The sequence below is a fragment of the Pristis pectinata genome, chromosome 15, assembly GCF_009764475.1.
Source record: "Pristis pectinata isolate sPriPec2 chromosome 15, sPriPec2.1.pri, whole genome shotgun sequence".
Lineage (NCBI taxonomy): Eukaryota > Metazoa > Chordata > Chondrichthyes > Rhinopristiformes > Pristidae > Pristis > Pristis pectinata.
In genome coordinates, this window is record NC_067419.1 from 49,222,420 (window position 1) to 49,244,013 (window position 21,594).

Consider the following 21,594-nt stretch of genomic DNA (forward strand, 5'->3'; position numbering starts at 1 on the left):
CCTCAACTTCCACTAATATGTTATGTTTATTCTGTCATGTAAATTATGTACAATTTACATTAGTTTAATTTTATGTTAATTTAGGTTTGCCATGTCTGTAACGTCCTGTGCTGCTGCTGCAAAAAGCTAAGGTTCATGGCATTGATACCCTGGGCATGTCCGCCCGTGACAATGAACTTGAACTCCACCCCTCTGGGTTATTCCGTTATTGTCACTTCAACATTTCTGTCTGCCCTACTTTAGACTGCACTACAATCTTTGCACCATTCTGTTGTTTTGCATGCAAGATTGTATTTAGTGTTCTATTTACCATTACCCCGGACACTGTGTACTCTGTACGCTTCATGTGAACAAGGAACGTCACTGCACCCTTGTGTATCTGACAATAATCGAATCTACAGGTCAGACTAGTTTCGGACGGCAAATTTCCTCCCAGGAGGCGCATGTGAGAGGTTTTTTTGTAGCAATGTGGTCGTTTTGTGGTTACTGAGACCAGATATTTGTTTCTATGTTTTTAAAAATAAAATTCAAATCCCCAACTTGCCATGGAAGTCACCGGATCATTGGTCTCGGCCTTGGTTCAATCACCTAACAACATGAATGGTCCCCCACAACCTGGCTGCCTCCTGTGCAGATCACATGGCCAACCAACCCCTCTGGCCGTGCCTCCGACCAAAGGCCCAGGCGGTCAGTTATGGTCTGGAGCAGCGAACGACTCTCCCTATTCCACTGGGAGGGGCTTCACACCCCAGGGGCTTGGGAAGAAAGTCCAACAAACGCAATGTACTCAGGCAGCGCGTGGGTTGAGAAACAGCTTAGAAAGTGGGAGGGGCCCATCCATTGTTGGCCAGCACACAGACACACAAAGGGCTGAATGGCCTCCTTCTCTACCGTAAAGTTCTATTATTTCTGTGACTCAGCAAATGCCAGCTTGCCGAAATAACTGGATCATTCCAGTATCAGCTCTCTCGCTCCCGTGTCAGACTCAGGAACACCAATCACAGTGTTTGGAAAATTCAGCCAGAAATCCACACAGTCATGGGTTAGGGGATCAGGTGAGAGTGTGGACAAGGCATGGGATCAGACTTGACATTATGGGACAGCAGACCAGGCCTGAGGGGCTGAATGGTCTACACTGGCTACTGCTTCTCATGTTAAGCAATCAACATCAAGATGTAGCAGGAAATTTATCCAGGAGCCCAATGCTTGGGATGGTACAGCACAGGAACAGGCCCTTCAGCCCACCATGTCTGCACTGAACACGATGCCAAATTAAACTGAATCGCTTCTGCCTGCACATGATCCATATCCCTCCATCCCTGCACATTCAGGTGTCTATCTTAGACGCTTAAACACCCCTATCGTATCTGCCTCCACCACTACCCCTATCAGTCCATTCCAGGCACCCACCACTCTCTGTGTAAAAAATACTGGTCCCGCACACCTTCTCACCTTAAAGCTATGTCCTCTAGTATTTGACATTTCCACCCTGGGAAAAAGGCTCTGACTGTCTACCCTGTCTATGCCTCTGGTAATTTTATAAACCTCTATCAGGTCTCCCCTCAGCCTCCACCGCTCCAGAGAAAACAATCCAAGTTTGCCCAACCTCTCCTTAGCTTGTGCTTTTTAATCCAAGCAACATCCTGGTGAACCTCTTCTGCACCCTCTCCAAAGCCTCCACATCCTTCCTGTAACAGGGTGACCAGAACTGCACACAATAGCCCAAGTGTGGCCTGACCAAAGATTTGTACAGCTGCAACACGACTTCCTGACTCTTACACTCAACGCTCCAACCGATGAAGGCAAGCATGCCGTACGCCTACTTTATCACCCTATCTAGTGGCCACTTTCAGGGAGCTATCGACTTGGAGCCCAAGGCAACAGTAGTTACAACCTTACCTCGCAGACACACTGGCCTGTGCCCCTTGTGTTTCGTGGATTTCTTGAGAGGCCGAAGTATCACAGTTGCTCTGGGCCTGAAGTGTGGTAGCCTCTGCTGGAATTAACCCCTGGGTGACCACAGCATTGTCAGCAGTGGTGTTGCTGGTCTGGACTGATGTTTGGTTCCAGCTGAATCTGCACACCACAGGGTCCAGTCTGCTTTGCGAACTTCTACGGTAACTTAGTGAGACCCCTTGCAGCTGCTGCTCCAGGGAGCCGCTCTGGTGCCTCCTGAAAGTCCTTGACTTGCTTTGACCGAGAACAGAATTTTGGCACACGATGCGATCGGCGGAGAAACCGTGGACAAAAACACTGTCGGGACTCCAAGGCTCTTCACGCGCTGGCCTGACCTTCTGGGCAGGATGAGACAAGGACCTGCTGAAGAGGAGCGCCCGGGGAAAGACTTCTGACTGCATGTACTTGGAAAGGCGCCGCGAGGAAGGCCTCACACTGCCCAACCCACCAGTCCAGCCCACCTCGACAGAAGGGCCGCGCTGCCGGTAGGACGTTGCCCGGAGTCTCCCTCTGGATCGCCCGCTGCGATAACTGGATTCCTTCCGCAGGCGGCTGCGCACCAAGACCGGGCTGTCGTCAACAGCAACCTCGATCCTGCGGGTAGGTTTGGTTGCGTGGCTCTGCAAGCCCTGGGACTGGAACCTCCCGGTCTCTGAGGAGAACTGAAGGGCTTGTCTGCCCCATCCTGGGTTCCCTCCGTAACTCACGGAACTCTGGTGCTGTCAGAGAAAGAATAAACCCATCTCAGCTGCAGTTCAGGCACGGATATCAAGGCTAAGGTGACAAGGACAAAGTCCTGGGAGGTTACTTGGAGATTCATTTCACCCATCCGGCGCCTGCCAGCAAAGCCCACAGTGACCGGACAGGACAGTGTCTCTGAACAATCTCTCACCATTCCAGCCTCTCTGGCCTCGTTGCATTAACTTGTGATTCAGCTTATCAGGAGTGATGCCTATCCCGCTTCCCCAACCAACCCAACACCCTCATCTCCCTGGGAAGGCTGGATAACTCAGCGAGGGCTGGTGGGCAATGGGGGACTCCAGACCAAACGCCCCTCAACCCAGAGACCGTTCATCATGTTGCGAGTTTGTGGGATCTTTGTGTGCACAAGTTGGCCACTGCGACTGCAGATTGTGGCACCTTGCCGTGCACAAATGTGATGCTGTGCCCGCAGTTTGTGGGATCTTGCTGTGCACAGATTGGATCCCATGCCTTCAATGTGGTCAGCGTGGCTCTGGGAACATGTCTGGTTTGGGCAAAACATGGTAGGAAGTGTCCAACCCGGACAACTGTGGAGGTATTGACGAGGACAGGAAAATCAGAGAAGAGCTGGACCACTCCCGCTGGTGACTGAACTGGAGACAGGGCAGGAAGGATTCACAGGATGTTACCAGGACTGGAGGGCTGGAGTTATGGGGGACTGTTTACCCTGGAGCGAAGGATGCTGAGGGGTGACATTATAGAGGTTTAGAAAATTAAGAGGGGCATAGACAGGGTGGTGGTCACAGTCTTTTTCCCCAGGGTAGGGGAGTCTAAAACTAGAGGGCACAGGTTTAAGGTGAGAGGGGAAAGATTTAAAGGGGTGTGGGCCAAACACATGCAAATGGGACTAGCTTAGATGGGTATCTTAGTTGGCATGGACCAGTCGAGCCAGAGGGCCTGTTTCTGTGCGGTATAACTCCATGACTGAAGTGGTGGTAGACTGAGAAATGTTGATGTACGTGGATACTCCTACACACCAGTCACTGGAAGCCAACATGTGGTCCTTGCGTAAGGAGATTAGTCACAGTGTGTTGCAGTCTCCTTACCAACAAATGCACATCATTGCCCTGGAGGGAGTACAGTGAAGGTTCCCCATACCAGTTCCTGGTGTGATAGCACAGCTGTGTGAGGAGGTTGGGTTGACTAGGATTGGTTTTAGCTGAGTTTAGGAGAATGAGAGAGGACATCTAAAGGTCTACGCAGACTGGGTGGGGGGAGGATGGTTCCTTTGGCTGGGGGTCTGGAAAAGTCTCAGATACACAGCGATTGGTGGGTGTGTGGAACACACTGCCTGCAGAGGTTGTGGAGGCAGATACATTAGGGACATTTAAGAGACTCTTAGATAGACACATGAATGAGGGGGCTATGTGGGAGGGAAGGGTTAGATAGAACTTAGAGCAGCATAAAATGTCGGCACAACATTGTGGGCTGAAGGGCCTGTACTCTGCTGTAGTGTTCTAAGTTCTATATGAGGTAAGATATTCAGGACTGAGATGAGGAGAAATGTCCTCACTCAGAAGGATGTGGACATGTGGAGTCCTCTGTCACCAGGGAGAGCTCCCCTGTTGACATCCATATCTCCACAATAAGGTGGGCAGCCAACGCTACAAAGTTGCAGTGTGGAATATCATATCCTGCCTCCGTTGTGGGAGCACAGGCAGATTTACTGACGGCTCCGTTAGTGCAGTACTCCCTCAGGACTGCCCTAGACCGTGTTCCAGCATCTGGCGTGGGGCTGGCTCCAAGATGGAGATTTATATTTAGGGAGGCAGATAGGTTTCTAGACACAACAGGCATCAAGGGGCATGGGGAGAGGGCAGGAGCATGGAATTGGGACAGGGAATCAGCCATGGTGGTACTGAATGACAGAGCAAATGAGAAGGGCCAAATGGCCTATTTTCTCCCTGTTGGAGCTGGTTTCTGAGAGAGTTCTAGCTCCCAGCAGTTGCACTGATGAAGGCAAGAGAACTAATGATAACCGGGCCAATGCCACTTCCCCACCCCCACCCACCCCACACGGCGGGGGGTCTGGTGAGCACCTTTGTGCTGGTCCTGGTGTACGAAGGAGTCTATAGTCAGCAGTGAGGAGCTCCCATGGTGGGGGATCAAATACAAGAGGGCACAGGTTTAAGGTGGGAGGAAGGAGCTTTAAAGGGGATCTGAGGGGTAAGTTTCTACACACATAGGGCTTGATGTCTGGAACTCGCTGCCAGGGGAGGTGGTGGTGGAATCACGTACAGTCACTACGTTTAAGACAGACACAAATAGGCAAGGTACCGAAGGATACGCTCCTAATGTGAGCAAATGGAATTGGTGTAGATGGGCAAAGAGGTCAGCATGGCCATGATGGGCCGAAGGGTCTGTTTCTGTGCTGTACAGCCCTGTGACTCCTCTGTGTGAGCATGCTCAGTGACTGTTACACACCCGGAGCTGTGTTCACACTGAGACCCTCACGCAGCTGGCTCCAGGGCAAGTGTGGGAGAAATGTGAAAGACCATTAAGAACGTTCTCGAATTTCTGCAGGACGGGAGCTAGAGGGTTAACTTTTGTTCTGCCGATAGCCAAGGGCTCTCCATGTATGGTGATGTTCTGCCGACAGCCAAGCAGCTCCCATTGTATGGTGATGTTTGGTGTCTCATCTGCCATGCAGGATGCAGCAATCTAATTATACTTTGTTCCTCAAAGGCGCTAGACTAAAGCTGAAACCATGGTTGGTCACTTCTGCCATTTATTTCTGCTATTCGTGCTTGGATGCATGTAGTCACCTACTCTTGTAATACAAGTTGTAATTTCTTGGTCGGGCAGAGCTGCGGAACTCCACTTTTAGGAGTCTGAGCTCTCCATGATGTCATGCTACAATAAAGATTTCTGAAGCAGATGCCTACTGAGTCCGTGTGATACTTTTCTGCAAGAGCAAGGCTTGCACCACACCCTTCTGGCTGCTGGCCTGGGCCATTACTGCAGCTGACGGAGCCTGAGGCACCTTACTGCCACTTCCTTGGCTGATGTCCAACTACTCCTGCCCTACTCATGTTGCATTCATTGTCCTTAGGGCTGTCCTGTGTTAAAACAAGTTAAATCAGTATTCTGGCTCATTCTGAGAGATTCCATGTGGTCTCAGACTTTCACAACCCAACAGTCTGTCTGTGAAGCAACCTGATACTGAATTGTAATGTAATGGAATCCTTCCAGTTAGCCAAGAGTAAAACACACCAACACCTCAGCAGGCTTGGCTATGCTTCAACACTACTGCACCAGACTACGCCGGAGAAGTATAGGGCAATGGAAATATTGAACCTTTACATCCCTCTGTACCAGTAAGATCAGCACCTGAGTGCGCCTGGCCTCAGTGGGAGATGCTTTCATCTTGGAGCCAGTCCTGCACCAGACACTGGAACTCTAATTGGGGCAGTCCTGAGGGAGGGCTGCACCAAAGGTGCTGTCGTGCTCTCGCTGCAGAGGCAGGATATTCCACACTGCTGCCCACCTCATCGTGCCAACAGATACGGATGTCAACAGGGAGCTCTCCCTGGTGCCTTGGCCAAAGTCTACCTCCCAAACAAAATGAGGAGAGTTCGTTGGTTTGCAGGAACGGTGGTGTGTGGGATCTCCACTGTGTACAAGCTGACTGCTGCGTTTCCTGCAGCCCATAGTGACTCCACCCAGACATGCCCTGATCCTGTGCGCCCAAGTTATCGGTCTCAGCCCCGTCACAGCAAGGTATGAACAGGTTCAGTGTCCTCTAGCACCAGGTTTCACTGGAGAGCATGGAAGCTGTGCTCTGTACCCCAGGCTCACTATATCCACTGCACAGGAGGGTCAAGCAGTCTCTGCAGATGCAGAGTTCAGTTCATTACAAGGCACATCACCCCAGGGTGAGGACATTCAGCCCCTGGGGACAATTCTGTAATTCCATGAGATCATGACTGATATCTCAGGTTTTCTGCTTGTTTAAGATGCCCCTCTCTCTGGCTCCATATGCATTGAACCTGTGTCAAGCAAAAATCTATCACTGCTCTTAGATGGCTAACTGAGCTGACATCTCCTGGCAGAGGGCTTGATCCCACTCCCGATTACTGCACGGGCCACATTGCCTTCACACAGAATCCCCACCACTAGATATTGCTTTTCTCTGAGACCACAGCATGGGTGCTGAGAGGCTGCTCCTTCCCACTAGAGAGACTGGTACAGGGGCACAGCTTCAGGATAAAGGGCCAGCTGTGTGGGACTGAGGAGAAATGTCTTCACACACGGAGTTGTGAATCTTTGGAATCATCTCCCCCAGAGAGCTGTGCGTATCAGCTGTTGAGTGGTCATAGACTCATAGAACTGGAATTGTAATTGGTTTATTATTGTACTATAGCACGGAAACAGGCCCTTCGGCCCAAATCATCCATGCTGACCAAGATGCCATCTAAGCTAGTCCCATTTGCCAACCTTTGACCCATATCCCTCTAAACCTTACCTATTTACCTGCCCAAGTGCTGTTAATGTACCTGCCTCAACCACTTCCTCTGGCAGCTCGTTCCATATACGGACCACTCTCCACCTGAAGAAGTTGCCCCTCAGGTCCCTTTTAAATCTTTTCCCTCGCACCTTAAACCTGTGCCCTTGAGTTTCTGGTTCACTTTCCATGGGAAAAATAATGAGTGCATTCACCCTATCTGTGCCTCTCATGATTTTATACCCCTCTATAAGGTCACCCCTCAGTCTCCCGCCCAACCTCTCCCTATAACTCAGGCCCTCAAGTCCTGGCAACATTCTCCTAAATCTTCTTTACACTCTTTCCAGCTGAATGACTACAGCAGGGCGACCAAAACTTGCACAATACCCCAGGCGCAGCCTCACCAATGCCTTGTACAACTGCAACATAACATCCCAACTCCTACATTCACTGCCCTGACTGATGAAGGCCAGCTTGCCAAAAGCCTTCTTCACCACCCTGTCTACCTGTGGACAGCAAGGGTCAGGATCTGCTGAGATCCCATGGAAAGGTGGAGCAGGCTCAAGGGGCTATCGACCTGTTCCTGCCCTTGCTTCACACCTATCACTGACATACCTTGGAGTAGTCGTAGCTGCTGCCTGCCAGTGGCACTGTGAAGTAGTCAAACAATGGCACAGTCTCTTGGTGAGCTGGCTCAGGGGAGAGCAGAGCTTGCTGCAAACTACCTGCAAGTGAAAAGGTACAATGAGCAATCTGTCACAGAACACCGCAAAACCGGCATTTATATTGTCACCTATAGGTGTTGGTTTATTATTGTCACATGTATCGAGATACAGTGAAAAACTTTTGTTTCCATGCCATCCAGACAGATCATTCCACACACAGGTACATGGAGGTGGTACAAAAGGGAAACAGAATGCAGTATATGGTGTTACAGTTACAGAGAAAGTGCAGTGAAGTTAGTGCAAGGGCCATGATGAGGTAGATTGGGAGACCGAGTTCATCTTTTAGCATACGAGAGGTCTGTTCAGAGGAAGGAAGGATAGACAGTGGATAGAGCATAGACCGAGTGGCATACAACTGTCCATTCTATGATGCATTACTCTGCGGAGGGTCCGGACCATTTGTATGAAGAATCTGTGAGGCAACCATTGTGAGGTGGCCACAGGAAGTCCATCTCTATTACTAATTTCACCTTCTGTGTGGGTCCTGAAGGTGTTGCTGCTGCTACAAAACTACCACCTGGTGCAGACCCACTGTTCCAAAAGCTGCCCCATGGTTTACCATCTTTTGTGCGGAACACCAGGGACCATTTGTACTGACCCAGGAGGAACCCTCAGTTATTCCCGAGGCAGTTGTCTGTACATACAGCAAATCTGCATCTTATCCCACCGATTTCGAACACAATGCTTTGAACCTTTCTATGTCACAGAACAATGATATCACTGACTGTTTACTCACCCGAGCACCGGAGACCCTGTGGGTTTCTCAACTCCTCAGGAACCCCAGTATGGCACAGTGAATTAATTGTCAATCTCCCTTCTGCTACTGAATTGCCTTCTGCGATTGCTGTTATTAAATGTACGGCTGATACTAATGGAAATGATGAAGTGTCTGAAGATAATAAACAGGCTGGTTTTGTTGCAGAGGCAGCAGTGGATTCATGGGCACGTGGTACCCATGCTGCCAACCCCTTCCCAAACTCTGCTGATGAACTCAGACATTTACAGTGAGATGCATCAGATACTGAAAAGACCATGGACTTTACAATTACCTAAGTGTATGGGTTGTAACTATGTACTTGTTATTGTGTGTTTGTTCTCCTGATGGGTAGGAGCCTATCCGACTTGTAGAGATGATGCTGTAACTGTTGCTAAACTTTTATTCCAAGAATTCATTGCTAGGTTTGGAATCACTGAGAAGATAGCCAGTGACAACACTTTGCAGTGTAAGCACCACCTCATTTGCCCACACCGCCCACAATCGAATGGGGCAGTGGAGTGACAGAACAGAATCCTGAGAGACAGACTGGCTCAATTATGCGAGGAAACGGGACTGAAATAGCCAGAGGCATTTCTGCTGGCCCGTGACAATGCGCTGTGCTTGAAACTGCATAATGCGCCTACCTCCACCTGAGATAGTACTGGGACGTCCCATGCGCTTACCAGTCGCGTCTCCCCTTTGAGTTACATAGGACTCCTTTGTCACCTTGGGGGCCCTTTAGCTGGCTCCGTTCCCTGTTGGGGGTTGGGGCAGCCCCATCATACAGTGGATACTCGGGGCCTTATTTCTGCTGGTTGTGATATCCATTTTTAGCCTCTTGCCTGAGATCACCCTGTGGGGTGACGGCCCACGGAACAGCTGCCTCTAACATGATCCAACAGCCAACCCCCCCCTGATGAAGTCATCACGGAGCTCCAGAAACTCTGTGCTATTGATTTGTGTTGCCCTTTGCAGGACAAAAGGGGGGTCGAAGTGTGGATGCTGCAGGAAGGCAAGGGTTGAGATAGTGTACAGGCAGAGATGGTTTGCAGACAGTCTGCAGTCACCTGTGCTGAGCAAGGTCCTTGAGAGCAGAGCTCCTTGTTGTACAGCATGGGAGCTGAGGTCACCAGGCACACTGAGACAGGGATGCTAACAAAGGTTTTCAAGGCACACACTAACTCAAAGGTATTATTGGCCATTAACGCGTAGCTTCTATTGGTCATTAACACCTATATTATTGGAATTTTATGTATGGGAATGAGGGATTCTAAGGTGCCCAAAGATTTTAATTGGTCAATATCTGTTTAAAAAAGACAACTCTTTGTTGAAACTTTAGAATAGGTCAGTGACAGGGGTTGGACTGTTCTTGGGCACAAGTAAAGTGTGATTGAGAAACAAGTTCAAGTTGTCAGAGTCCAGCTGATATCAGTGAAGACAGGAGGGATTGTCTACTGAGTCAGTGTGGGCAGAAGTTAGAAACAGGAAGAGAGTAATCACTCTATTGGAAGTATTCTACAGACACCCACCCCCAATAGCCACCAGGACACTGAAGAGCAGATGAGTAAGCAGATTTTGGAAAGGTGCAAAAATAACAGGGTTGTTGTCATGGGTGACTTCAACTTCCCTCATTGATTGGCACCTTCTTAGTGCAAAAAGTTTAGATGGGGCAGAGTTTGTTTGGTGTGTCCAGGAAGGGTTCCCGATGCAGTATGTGGACAGGCTGACTAGAGGAGAGGCCATACTGGACCTGGTACTGGGCAATGAACCTGGTCAGGTGACAGACCTCTTGGTGGGCGAGCATTTCGGAGACGGTGACCACAACTCCCTGACCTTTTGCAGAGCCATGGACAGGGATAAGAACAGACGATATGGGAAAGTTTTTAATTGGGGGAGGGCTAATTACAACAGTACTAGGCAGGATTTTGGGAATGTAAATTGGGAACAGATATTCTCAGGGAAATGCACAGAAAAAATGTGGAGTCTGTTTAAGGAACACTTGTTTAAGACAGGGAAAGGATGATAGGGTAATGTGGAGTCTGTTTAAGGAACACTTGTTTAAGACAGGGAAAGGATGATAGGGTAATGGAACCTTGATTGAGAAGAGAGGTGGAACATTTAGTCAAGAGAAAGAAGGAAGCATACTCAAGGTTGAGGAAGCAAAAATCAGGCAGGGCTCTTGAGGTAAAGTAGCCAGGAAGGAACTTAAGAAGGGACTTAGAAGAGGACATGAGAAGGCCTTGGCCAATAGAATTAAGGAAAACCCCAAGGCATTCTATACGTACGTGCAGAACAGGAGGATGACCAAAGTGAGGGTAGGACCACTCAGGGATAAAGGGGAAATGTGCCTGGAGGTGGAGGAGGCAGGGGAGATCCTTAGTGAATACTTTGCTTCAGTGTTCATCAGGGGAGGGACTTTGATGACTGTGAGGTCAGTGTAAAACAGGCTAATGTGCTGGAGCATGTTGAGGTTAAGAAAGAGGTAGTGTTGGACTGGATGGGATATACCCCAGGTTACTACAGGAGGTAAGGGAAGAGATTGCTAGGGTGTTGACGATGATATTTGCATCCTCCCTGGCCACAGAAGTGGTACCAGAGGATTGGAGGATGGCTAATAGAGTCACAGAGTCATAGAGCACTACAGCACAGAAACAGACCCTTCAGCTCATCGTCCATGCCAGCCTGGCTTTCTGCCTAGTCCCAGCTGCCTGCACCCAGACCATATCCCTCCAAACCCCTCCCATCCATGTACCTATCCAAACTTCTCTTAAATGTTACAATTGAACCCGCATCCACCACTTCCGCTAGCAGCTCGTTCCACACTTGCACCACCCTCTGAGTGAAGAAGTTCCCCCTCAGATTCCCCTTAAATATTTCACCTTTCACTCTAAACCTATGTCCTCTAGTTCTAGTCTCACCCAACCTGAGGGGAAAAGCCTGCATGCATTCACCCTATCTATACCCCTCATAATTTTGTATACCTCTATAAGATGTCCTCTCATTCTCCAGGGAATAAAGTCCTAACCTATTCAACCTTTCCCTATAACTCAGGTCCTCAAGCTCTGGAAACATCCATGTAAATTTTCTCTGCACTCTTTCAAGCTTATTGATATCTTTCCTGTAGGTAGGTGACCAGAACTGCACACAATACTCTAAATTTAGCCTCACCAACATCTTGTACAACTTCAACATAACATCCCAACTCCTGTACTCAGTGCCCTGATTTACGAAGGTCAATGTGCCAAAAGCTCTCTTTACGACCCTATCTACCTGTGGCACCACTTTCAAGGAACTATGGATCTGTGTTCCCAGGTCCCTTTGTTCTACCGCACACCTCAGAGCCCTACCATTCACTGTGTCTTACCCTGGTTTGTCCTCCCAAAGTGCATCACCTCACACTTGTCTGCATTAAATTCCATCTGCCATTTTTCAGCCCATTTTCCCAGCTGGTCCAGATCACTTTGCAAATGTTGACAGCCTTCCTCGCTGTCCACTACACCCCCAATCTTGGTGTCATCTGCAAATTTGCTGATCCAGTTTACCACATTATCATCTAAATCATTAATATAAATGATAAACAACAACAGACCCAGCACCGATCCCTGTGGCACACCACTGGTCACAGGTCTCCAGTCAGAGAGACAACCATCTACTACCGCTCTCTGGCTTCTCCCACTAAACCAATGTTGAATCCAAATAGGCATCTTCATCCTGAATGCCAAGTGACTTAACCTTCTGGAGCAGCCTCCCATGGGGGATTTTGTCAAAGGCCTTGCTAAAGTCCATGTAGACAACGTCCACCGCCTTTCCCTCATCAACCTTCTTGGTAACCTCCTCCAAAAACTCTATTATATTGGTTAGACATGACCTGCTATGCACAAAGCATGATGACTATCCCTGATCAGGCCCTGTCTATCCAAGTATATATCCTGTCCCTCAGAATACCTTTCTAACAACCTATCTAATAACCTAATGTTGTTCCCTTGTTCAGGAAGGTAATAGGGATAATCCTGGGAATTATAGACCAATGAGTCTTACGTCAGTGGTGGGCAAGCTATTGGAGAGGATTCTTAGGGACAGGATTTATGAGCGTTTGGAGAAGCATAGTCTCATTAGAGATAAGTCGCTATGGCTTTGTGAGAGGCAGGTTGTGCCTCACGAGCCTAATTCAGTTTTTTGAGGAGGTGACAAAACAAATAGATGAAGTTAGAGTGGTGGATGTGGTGTATATGGACTTCAGTAAAGCATTTGACAGGGTTCCCCATGGTAGGCTCATGAGCAATGGGATCTATGGAGACTTGGCTGCGAGGATTCGGAATTGGCTTGCCCATAGAAGGAGAGGGTGGTAGTAGATGGAAAGTATTCTGCCTGGAGGTCGGTGACCAGTGATGTTCTGCAGGGATCTTTTCTGGGACCCCTGCTCTTTGTGATTTTTATAAATGACTTGGATGAGGAAGTGGAGGGGTTGTGGATGGTGTAGAAGGTTGTTGTAAGTTACAGCAGGATATAGACAGGCTGCAGAGCTGGGCAGAGAAGTGGCAGAAGGATTTCAATCTAGAAAAGTGTGAAGTGATACACTTTGGAAGAACAAACATGAAGGTGGAGTACAAAATTAATGGCAGGATTCTGAGCAGTGTGGAGGAACAGAGATCTTGAGGTCCAAATCCATAGATCCCTCAAAGTTGCTGCACAAATTGATAGGGTGGTTAAGAAGGCGTATGGTATGCTGGCCTAATTAGCTGGGGGATTGAGTTCAAGAGCCACGAGGTAATGTTGCAGCTCTATAGAACTCTGGTCAGACCACACCTAGAGTATTATGTTCAGTTCTGCTTGCCTCATTATAGGAAGGATGTGGAAGCTTTAGAGAAGGTGCAGAGGAGATTTACTAGGATGCTGCCTAGATTAGAGAACATGTCTTTTGAGGAAAGATTGAGCGAGCTAGGGCTTTTCTCTTTGGAGTGACGCAGGATGAGAGAAGACTTGATAGAAGTGTATAAGATTATGAGGGGCATAGATAGAGAGGTCAGCCAGCACCTTGTCTCCAGGGTGGTAATGGCCAATACCAGAGGACATCAGTTTAAGATCAGAGGAGGAATGTTCACAGGAGATGTCAAGAGTTGGGTTCTTTACATAGAGTGGTGGGTGCCTGGAACGCATTGCCAGGGGTGGTAGTAGAGGCTGATACATTAGGGACATTTAAAAGACTCTTAGATCGTCACAAGGATGTACGAAAAATGGATGGTTATGGGGTGTGCAGAAGGGAAGGGTTAGATTGATCATGGAGTAGGTTTATATAGATCGGCACAACATTGTGGGCCGAAGGGCCAATACTGTGTTGTACCGTTCTGTGTTCTATGACTACGCTGGCCTGCAGTTAACATTGTGGCCCCGGTCACATTCATGCCACTCACGCTGCTGACCGCCAGCGCTCTCTCTCTCTCAAAAGTGACCTCCAATCAGAATCAGATTTATTATCACTGACTTATACGACGTGAAATTTGTTGTTTTGCGACAGCAGTACAGTGCAAAGACGTAAAAATACTATAAATTACAAAAGTAAATAGTGCAAAAAAAAGCAACATTATGCAGTGTTCATGGGTTCATGGATCGTTCAGGAATCTGATGGTGCAGGGGACGAGGCTGTTCCTGCATCACTGAGTGTGGGTCTGGGCTGCTGTACCGTTTGTGAGAAAGTCAGCACTGGGATTCATGTTGTGGCTCGAGCTCCATCTCTGAACTGAGGAGTCAGCAAATCACTGCACACATTGCACAACGACAGCTGCTTGATCAGTCCTGGGCGGTGTACTGACACGGTTCCAACCGACACCAAGTTCGCAGATCCGAGGAGGAGGAGCGGGAGCCGAAGGCAGGTTTAGAAAGGGCAAAGCAAGAGGTGTTGCAGACTCTCTTGCCGCACTCGCTGGGTTTGGTACTGTAACATTCCCCGTAACGTCGGTGCACCTGGGTACAGAGGCAGTTCCGGGGCTTCCAGGTGGCCCCTCTCTCTCCCCGGACCCTGCCCAACCACACCCCACAGGAAGCTGCCCGAACATCCTACTGACCCCACCAGCAAGGTCCACTCAGTAAATGGCAACAGTGGAATCGACAGCCAGGGTCACTCACAGGGCTGTGACGTTACCCTGTCCCTATGGAAGACCCACCCGTGACCTGGGAGCAGCTTCTACAGGAAGAAGGGGGGGGGAGGTTGTGGGGAGGGAGGGAGGGAGGGAGGGAGGGAGGGAGGAGAGGTCCTCTGAATGCATCTTCCTGCCATTCTCATTCTGTGCCTGACTCCAAATTTTCCTTGAATTTAAAACCTTAGCATCGTACCAAGGGTTCAGTTGACGCCAGCCATTTTACACATATCCTCAATTTATCCGAAGTCTATGGTGAGGTCGCTGCTCGAAGGGAGCGGCTTCGAGACCGGGTCTCTGCCACCTCCACACGATGCACAGACTCCTGCACAAGCCACACACCAGAGTCTTCCCATAGAACACCTCCCGGACCACTTCCCTTCATGGTTTCATTCTTCAACAGTGCCTGAGGCAGAGGAACTCGTCCTGACACCATCCAACCAGCGCCATTACTGCCCAGCCTTGGCTGCACCTTCTCACCACTGAGTCAGGGGGTCTCACTGGAGCACCCGAGACAATTCTCATTGTGGACGTCCTACTGGATCTCTTCACTGGTCGCTGCTACCCTTGGTGTCCGGCTAGGGAAACCTTGCTGGCAGATTAACGACAAGCCCACCACCTCTGCCAGCTAGAAGGCCAAGGGCAGCAAAAGCCTGGAGAACACCACTCCCTGGGAGTTGCCCTCCGAGCCACACACCATCCTGACTGGGAAACGTATCACCGTTCCTTCACCAAAGTCCCGTAACTCCCCCCCGAACAACGCTGTGGGTACACCCACACCCCAAGGACTGCAGCGGTTTGAGAAGGCAGCTCACCACCACCTTCTCAAGGGCAACTAGGGATGGGCAATAGATGCTGGCCCAGCCTGCAGAGCCCACACCCCTTGAATGAACATATAAAAAAATCCCTGGGTGTAGCCTGAGCTTATTCTGTACTCAAACTCTGAAAGAGCTCACAGCTTTGGTGTGGAGATGAGCATTGGTGTTCCCTCTGGTACCCTGACCATGATCAACATGTCAGAGAGATGCAGCACAGACACAGGCCCTTCGGCCCACTGAGGCCTTGCTGACCATCAACCCCATTACACTGATCCCTTTTTACTCTCCCCACATTCCTATCAACTCCTCCCAGATTTTACCCCTCACCCAATCTAGCCCGCTCATTTAATCCACCAACTGCACATCGTTGGACGTGAGAGGAAAACAGAGCACCCGGGGGAAACCCACACGGTTAGGGTGAACGTGAAAACTCCATGCAGACAGCGCCGGAGGTCGGGATCGAACCTGGGTCTCTGGGGCTGTGAGGTAGCAAAAGCTCAGGCAGAGCCTGATCAATCCACAGGGAAGGCTGCAGAGGAACAGTGGCGGTGGGTTTAAGGAAGAGCACATGAGTGGATAAGATAGAGGAGCTGGGGAATGGGTGGGTTGGGGAAGAGAGGGTCGAAGGAGACGTGTGAGGCAGAAATAGATGGGGTGTAGATAGGCCGAGTGGCCATCCAATTGGACTTGATAAAGGAGGTGGCAGTGTTCGGAGAGGGGAGATGGAGAGTTGTTTAACATCTCATCCCTGAGGCTGCATTAGAAATTGAGATCAGGGTCAACATCTCCCTCAATGTCAGCAAATCAAAAGGCCTGGTCATTGACGTCACGAAGGGGGGCGGTGCACACGCTCCTGTCTACACAATGGTGCTGAGGTCACGGCCAAGAAAGCTCACCAGCGCCTCTACTTCCTCGGGAGGCTAAAGAAATTTGGCACGTCCCATTGACACTCACCAACTTTTATCGATGCACCATAGAAAGCATCCTATCTGGATGCATCATGGCTTGGTATGGCAACTGCTCTGCTCAAGACTGCAAGAAACCGCAGAGAGTTGTGGACACAGCCCAGCACATCATGGAAATCAGCCTCCCCTCCATGGACTCTGTCTACACTTCTTGCTGCCTGGGTAAAGCAGCCAGCGTAATCAAAGACCCCTCCCACCCCAGACGTTCTCTCTACTCCCCCCTCCTATCAGGCAGAAGACACAAAAGCCTGAAAGCACGTACCACCAGGGTCAAGGACGGCTTCTATCCCGCTGTTAAGACTATGAACGGTTCCCTAGTACGGCAAGATGGACTCTCGACCTCACAATCGACCTCATTATGACCTTGCACCGTATTGTCTGCCTGCACTGCACTTTCTCTGCAGTTGTAACACCTTATTCTGCATTGTTATTGTTTTACCCTGTACTACCTCAATGCACTGTGTAATGAATTGATCTGTATGAACTGTATGCAAGACAAGTTTTTCACTGTACCTCAGTTCATGTGACAATATTAAACCAATTCCATCAGCACAGATACAGAAATATCAACAAGTGCTTCCTGCAGTCCTGTCCCCTTTGACTGTAGATAACACACAGTGAGAGAGTCTGACAGCCCTGGAGTTGCCGGTTTCATAGTTCACGCAAATACAGAGCCTTCCCTGTGGATTTATTGTGCTCTGCCCCACAGCTCCAGGTTCAATCCTGATCCCAGGTTCCAAGCGATGCACTGCCCCTTGTACAGAGGATGGCCCCAGTCCCAGCCCTGGTTCTCTCACAAGCCACAGCCCCATTCCTTCTCCCAACCCGGGATCAGGTTTCATGCACTCACAGTGAAACAGGTTTCCTCCACAGCTCCGAACACATCTCCTGTTCTAATTCCACCCTCCTGCAGAACACAGGTGCTAGCCAAAGCCCGGGATATTTGTCACAGTTACTGGAGACACAGGAGACTACAGACGCTGGAATCTGGGGCAACACACAATCTGCTGGAGGAGCTCAGTGGGTCAAGCAGCATCTGTGGGTGGGAGGAGAAACGGACTGTCCACGTTTCAGGACCCCCCCCCCCCCCCCCAGATGCTGGACCCGCTGAGATCCTCCCGAAGATTGTTTGCTGCCCGAGAGAATTACCTGTGTAACCCCGTCCCAGCCAGCTGGACATCTCACCCAACTGCTACTAATTTCCCTCCCCCAGCTATCTGGGCACATGACCAATTCTCTCTCCGCCCCCCCACCCCACCCCACCACTAAGAACCTACCCACCCCCTCCCCGAGCACCTGTCACCCGTGTCCAGGTACCCAGACAATTCATCCCTGGTTATCTGTCCACCTCTCCCCACGTTACCTACTAACCTGCCCCCAGTTGCCTGACGATCCCTCCACAGGACACCTGTCTGTACCTGCCCAGGTTACCTGTCCAGACCTTCCCAGAATACCTGTCCACCTGTCTACACCTCCGCAGGTTACCTGTCCATCTCTCCCCGGTTACCTGTCTGCCCCTCCCCCACTTACCTGCCCCCCTGTTACCTGTCCACCCTTCCCCTGGCTACATGCCCACCTAATGCCCCCCAGTTACCTGCCCACACCTAACCCCCAGTTACCTGCCCACCTGACCCCCCAGTTACCTGCCTGCTCCTCCAATTACCTGCCCATCTGCCCCCCCCAGTTACCTGCCCACCTGACCCCCGGTTACCTGCCTGCTCCTCCCCCAATTACCTGCCCACCTATCCCCAGTTACCTACCCACCTGACCCCCCGTTACCTGCCCACCTGACCCCCCGTTACCTGCCTGCTCCTCCCCCAGTTACCTGCCCATCTGCCCATCCAGTTACCTGCCCACCCGTCCCCCAGTTACATACCCACCTACCCCCCAGTTACCTGCCCACCTGATCCCCGATTACCTGCCCATCTGCCCCCCCAGTTACCTGCCCACCTGACCCCTGGTTACCTGCCCACCTGTCCCCGGTTACCTGCCTGCTCCTCTGCCAGTTACCTGCCCATCTGCCCGTCCAGTTACCTGCCCACCCGTCCCCCAGTTACATACCCACCTACCCCCCAGTTACCTGCCCACCTGATCCCCAGTTACCTGCCCGCTCCTCCCCCGATTACCTGCCCATCTGCGCCCCCCCAGTTACCTGCCCACCTGTCCCCCGGTTACTTGCCCACCTGACCCCTGGTTACCTGCCCACCTGACCCCCGGTTACCTGCCTGCTCCTCCCCCGATTGCCTACCCACCTGTCCCCGGTTACCTGCCCACCTGACCCCTGGTTACCTGCCCGCTCCTCCCCCAATTACCTTCCCATCTGCCCCCCCAGTTACCTGCCCACCTGACCCCCCGTTACCTGCCTGCTCCTCCCCCAATTACCTGCCCACCTATCCCCAGTTACCTACCCACCTGACCCCCCGTTACCTGCCCACCTGACCCCCCGTTACCTGCCTGCTCCTCCCCCAGTTACCTGCCCATCTGCCCATCCAGTTACCTGCCCACCCGTCCCCCAGTTACATACCCACCTACCCCCCAGTTACCTGCCCACCTGATCCCCGATTACCTGCCCATCTGCCCCCCCCAGTTACCTGCCCACCTGACCCCTGGTTACCTGCCCACCTGTCCCCGGTTACCTGCCTGCTCCTCTGCCAGTTACCTGCCCATCTGCCCGTCCAGTTACCTGCCCACCCGTCCCCCAGTTACATACCCACCTACCCCCCAGTTACCTGCCCACCTGATCCCCAGTTACCTGCCCGCTCCTCCCCCGATTACCTGCCCATCTGCGCCCCCCCCAGTTACCTGCCTACCTGACCCCCGGTTACCTGCCTGCTCCTCCCCCAGTTACCTGCCCACCTGTCCCCCGGTTACTTGCCCACCTGACCCCTGGTTACCTGCCCACCTGACCCCCGGTTACCTGCCTGCTCCTCCCCCGATTGCCTACCCACCTGTCCCCGGTTACCTGCCCACCTGACCCCTGGTTACCTGCCCGCTCCTCCCCCAATTACCTTCCCATCTGCCCCCCCAGTTACCTGCCCACCTGACCCCCCGTTACCTGCCTGTTCCTCCCCCAATTACCTGCCCACCTGTCCCCAGTTACCTACCCACCTAACCCCCCCGTTACCTGTCTACCTGTCCCCCAGTTACCTGCCTGCTCCTCCTCCAGTTACCTGCCCATCTGCCCATCCAGTTACCTGCCCATCCGTCCCCCAGTTACCTACCCACCTGATCCCCGGTTACCTGCCCGCTCCTCCCCCAATTACCTTCCCATCTGCCCCCCCCCAGTTACCTGCCCACCTGACCCCTGGTTACCTGCCACCTGATCCCCGGTTACCTGCCTGCTCCTCCCCCGATTACCTGCTCACCTGTCCCCAGTTACCTACCCACCTAACCCCCCCGTTACCTGCCTACCTGTCCCCCGGTTACCTGCCTGCTCCTCCCCCAGTTACCTGCCCATCTGCCCATCCAGTTACCTGCCCATCCGTCCCCCAGTTACATACCCACCTACCCCCAGTTACCTGCCCACCTGACCCCCCGTTACCTGCCCACCTAACCCCCATTACCTGCCTACATGTCCCCCCGGTTACCTGCCGCTCCTCCCCCGATTACCTGCCCACCTGCCCCCCCAGTTACCTGCCCACCTGACCCCTGGTTACCTGCCCGCTCCTCCCCCAATTACCTTCCCATCTGCCCCCCCCCCCCAGTTACCTGCCCACCTGACCCCCGGTTACCTGCCCGCTCCTCCCCCCCGGTTACCTGCCCACCTGTCCAGGAACCTGACCCTCCCGCTCCCTCACCTGCCGAGGACTTCCTCCGGGCCATGACCAGGTGTACCTGCTCCCGCAGCCGGACGCTCCTGTCAGTGGGCTGCAGGCCGGGAGACTTGAGGCGCTCGTCGGACGGGACGGCGAGGCTGGAGTCGCGGTCGGCCGGCGGCTGGGATAGCGCCGTGCGGATGAAGCTGGCCGAGGTGGCGTCCATGGCGGGTGTGCGGAGCGTCCCGTCCCGTCCCGGGCCGGCCCGGGGGAGGAGAGGGTGCGGTCGGACCGCCCCGGATATGCCCCGCCGGCCCTGCCTCCCCACGGCTCCCCGCCCCCGACACACCTCCAGACCCATTGGTGGGATCTTGCCGTGCCCAGGAACTGCACAAGAGCCCCTCATATCCCACAGAGAGTCATACAGAATGGAAACATGCCCTTCGGCCCAACTGCTCCATGCTGACCCAGATGCCCACCAAACTAGTCCAATTTGCCTGCAGTTGGCTATATTCCTCTGAACCTTCCTATCCATGTTCCTGTCCGAGTTGGTGTAGCTGCCTCAACCCCTTCCCCCGGCAGCTGGTTCCACACACGGACCACCCTCTGGGTGAAGGAGTTACCCCTCAGATTCCTTCTTTCCCCTCTCACCTTAAATCTCTGCCCTCCAGTCTTCGCTTCACCACAAACCCCAAACCTCAGCAATCACAGGCATTGATCCCTGGGTGGAGATCTCCAGACGTCTTGTGACTGAAGGTCCTGCAGACTCCCCGCACCCTCCACCCCTCCACCCCCACCGCCCCCAACCCTCCAACCCACACCCCTCCACCCCACCCAGCACAGGGAGAGAGCCGAACCAATGGAAAGGGAAACATGAGAGCTGCAGACGCTGGAACTTGGAGCAAGAACCAATCTGCTGGAGGAACTCAGCAGGTCGGGCAGCGTCTGTGGGGGTAAAGGAAATGTCGACATTTCTGGTTGAGACCCTGCCTCAGGACTGAGAGGGGAGACGGCCAGTCAAATAACAATTTGGACAGGTCCTGTTTAAATCTTTCACCTCTCACCTTAACCCTATGCCCCCTAGCTTTTAGTTCCTCTTCCCTGGTGAAAAGACTGAGTGCATTCACCCTATCGATGCCCCTCATGGTTTTATACCCCTTTATAAGGTCTCCTTCAGTGTCCAACACTCCAAGGAATAAAGTCCCAGCCTGCCCACCCTCTCCCTATATCTCAGACCCTCGAGTCCCAGCAGCATCTTCATAAATCTTCTCTGGACTC

The 21,594-nt window shown here is 51.9% G+C and overlaps 2 protein-coding genes across 2 annotated transcripts in view; both read right to left on the reverse strand.

The window, feature by feature from the left end:
* LOC127578271 (plakophilin-2-like) overlaps nt 1-20,573 on the reverse strand; it is a 48,144-nt gene extending 27,571 nt beyond the window's left edge. Inside the window, exons 1-3 of the mRNA XM_052030075.1 lie at nt 20,359-20,573; nt 7,778-7,887; nt 1,900-2,675 (exon numbers count right to left, since the gene is read on the reverse strand). Of these exons, the coding sequence (XP_051886035.1) occupies nt 1,900-2,675; nt 7,778-7,887; nt 20,359-20,542 (1,070 nt within the window). The 5' untranslated portion in view covers nt 20,543-20,573. The remainder of the gene's footprint in view (nt 1-1,899; nt 2,676-7,777; nt 7,888-20,358) is intronic.
* Nucleotides 1-21,594, reverse strand: part of LOC127578273 (NADH-cytochrome b5 reductase 3-like) — a 644,669-nt gene that overhangs the window by 143,517 nt on the left and 479,558 nt on the right. The window lies entirely within an intron of this gene.